This window comes from Plectropomus leopardus, unplaced genomic scaffold (assembly GCF_008729295.1).
Source record: "Plectropomus leopardus isolate mb unplaced genomic scaffold, YSFRI_Pleo_2.0 unplaced_scaffold19673, whole genome shotgun sequence".
Classification (NCBI taxonomy): Eukaryota; Metazoa; Chordata; class Actinopteri; order Perciformes; family Serranidae; genus Plectropomus; species Plectropomus leopardus.
In genome coordinates this window covers 1-2,593 of record NW_024621244.1, presented here as the reverse complement: position 1 = coordinate 2,593, position 2,593 = coordinate 1, and the positions used below count along the sequence as shown (strand labels likewise).

Below are 2,593 nucleotides of genomic sequence, written 5' to 3'. Positions count from 1 at the left end.
GGGTGATGTGAGGGTCTGAGGGCAGAGGGATGTCGTACACTGTAAAGCCCTCTGAGACGAACCATGTTTTGTGATAATGGGCTCTATAAATAAAATTGACTTGACTTTTATGAAGACCAGAGAGTAGAGTGTTGCAGTAGTCAGACACATCAGCGTCTCTGAGTTTGCTTAGGAGAGAAACAGGTGGACTCTGGCAATATTTTTACGTTGGTAAAATACCGTTTTTGTTGTTTTTAATATGTGGAATAAAACCAAGCTCAGAGTCAAAGATGACACCCAGGTTTTTACTTGTTGAGATGGTCTTAAAAACCAGGAATACGTTCCTTTCGTTTTCTGTGTCATACCTGAAGTGTTGGAAATCCCAGTATGAAGATCTGACGTCCCATCAAAGTCTCTGAAGAGGACAGAAGGACACACACGGGTTACATTGTTCTCTGCTGGTCTCTACTGGTTTCTCTGGTCTCTGCAGGTCTCTACTGGTCTCTGCTGGTCTCTACTGGTTTCACTGGTCTCTGCAGGTCTCTACTGGTCTCTGCTGTTCTCTACTGGTTTCACTGGTCTCTGCTGTTCTCTGCTGGTCTCTACTGGTTTCACTGGTCTCTACTGGTCTCTACAGGTTTTACTGGTCTCTGCTGGTCTCTACTGGTTTCACTGGTCTCTGCTGGTTACACTGGTCTCTGCTGGTCTCTACGGGTTTCACTGGTCTCTGCTAGTTTATGCTGGTTTCACTGGTCTCTGCTGGTTACACTGGTCTCTGCAGGTCTCTTCTGGAGTGTGAATGTACCTGTTGATGTTGTCGTGTGCAGGAGCGACGAGGAGGCAGCAGGAGGTCTTGTGTCCGTTGGTGAGGGGGGAGGGGAGGCTGACCGGCGCCTCCTGCAGTCTGCTCCCCCTTAGCTCCTCTCCGCAGCTCGGACACTCCTCCGGCACCGAGAAGCAGAAGATCTCCTTCTGACAGTGATGGAGGCGGATCACAGTCTGCTCCATCTCCTGCTGCTCCTTCTCGTATTCCTCCTTTGACTCCTCCTCCTGTTTCTCTTTCTGTTCCTCCTCCTCCTGGTATTCTAGCTTTGATTCCTCTTCCTGTTTCTCCTCTTTTTACTCCTCAGAATTTCTCCTCCTCTTGACTTGTTTTCTTCTTCTCTGCTCCTCTCGTCTCGTCTGTCGTCTGTCTCTTCTTTCCCTCCTCTGTGGTACACCTGGTTGCTAGGTAACAGCCTATCAAGTGACATAACTGTCTGGCTCCAGCCTATCAGGTTGCAGGAGCTCAGACAGACGGTCATGTGACCCGTCTGAACAGGTGACCTTCGGACTGTGTTGAAACCAGCGCTGACCTGCAGGGCGGAGTCGTCATGGAAACCAGCGCTGACCTGCAGGGCGGAGTCGATCTTTAAAGGGACACACTGAATGTAGGTCAGAGTGAGTGAGTGTGTGTGTGTGTGTGTGTGTGTATTGACAGGTGTGTTGATCTGGTAAAAAAGTGACGACTCACTCTTAAAATGACTTTTTAAAACATTTATTTTCAGACATTTTTGGATTTGATTTAATCTCAGATTAAATTTAATCTCTCAGATTAAATTTAATCTCTCATTAGATTTAATCTCAGTTTACATTAATTCTCTCAGATTAAATTTAATTGCTGATCAACTCGCAGTAATCTGCTGTGAGACGTGATGTCGGCGTCCCGGGACACCTTCCTGTGAGTCCGTCCTCAGGACTTTGCCCCTCTACCCGACGCAGCCCCAGCACGCCGGCTGGCAGCACGCCACCGTCTTGTTGCTGTTGTTGTTGGAGATGACCTCCACCTCCATCAGGTCCTCCAGGTTGTCCTCCAGGTCATCCAGGTCTCCACCTGCCTCCACCCACGCAGGCTGTGTCGCCTCCACCGACCAGAACGCCACCGGGACCTGCGGAGACATGTTCACACAGGACACAGCCAGGGACATGAGGTGTCCCCTGCAGGAAGTGTACCCTCTAAGAAGGTGTCCCCCTGAAGGAGGGTTCCCCTCTCAGAAGGTGTCCCCCCACAGGAGGTGTCCCCTCTCAGGAGGTGTCCCCTCTCAGGAGGTGTCCCCTTTCAGGAGGTGTACCCTCTGGCTCTGACTCACCCTCAGCTGCATCTCACTCAGCATGGTCTCCAGTCCTACAATGTGATTAGTCAGATCAGGACTCGGCTCGTCCTCCAGGGAAATCCATGGCGCCTGGACGGACGCCACCCGAGCAGCCACACCCACCACGCCATCGACACATCCTGAAGACACGAGAGACAGACGGACAGGTTCCAGGTCAGTCAAACTCTTTACATTGTCAAAACAAACCAGACGTCTGATCCTGAATCCTGGATCCCGGATCAGATTCTGGATCCTGAATCAAGGTCTCCGAGTCTTTAAGGAATATCAATCCACAAAGAAAGGTACAGAGAATCAAAATGTTCCAGGAGGTTCCAGGTGTGGGAGAAGATAGAGATGCTGAGAGTCCCTGATGGACAGGTAAGGAGACACAGATGAAGAGGCTCAGGTGAAGAGAGACAGGTGAGGGGAGACAGGTGAGGAGGGATGGGTGAGGAGAGACAGGTGAGGGGAGACAGGTGAGG

General features: G+C 50.6%; 2 protein-coding genes across 2 annotated transcripts; both read right to left on the bottom strand.

Moving 5' to 3' along the window:
• Positions 1-344: 344 nt before the first annotated feature.
• Positions 345-1,007, bottom strand: LOC121965341 (MKRN2 opposite strand protein-like; the record flags this gene model as incomplete). The annotated part of the gene is made up of 2 exons (XM_042515498.1): positions 785-1,007; positions 345-394 (listed from the first exon to the last, which is right to left on the bottom strand). Coding segments are annotated over exons 1-2 (253 nt in total), but the record flags the coding sequence as incomplete, so codon positions are not given.
• Positions 1,008-1,727: 720 nt separating this feature from the next.
• LOC121965340 (regulator of G-protein signaling 9-binding protein-like) lies at positions 1,728-2,478 on the bottom strand (the record flags this gene model as incomplete). The annotated part of the gene is made up of 3 exons (XM_042515497.1): positions 1,728-1,907; positions 2,109-2,364; positions 2,418-2,478. Coding segments are annotated over 3 exons (497 nt in total), but the record flags the coding sequence as incomplete, so codon positions are not given.
• Between the last annotated feature and the right edge of the window lie 115 nt (positions 2,479-2,593).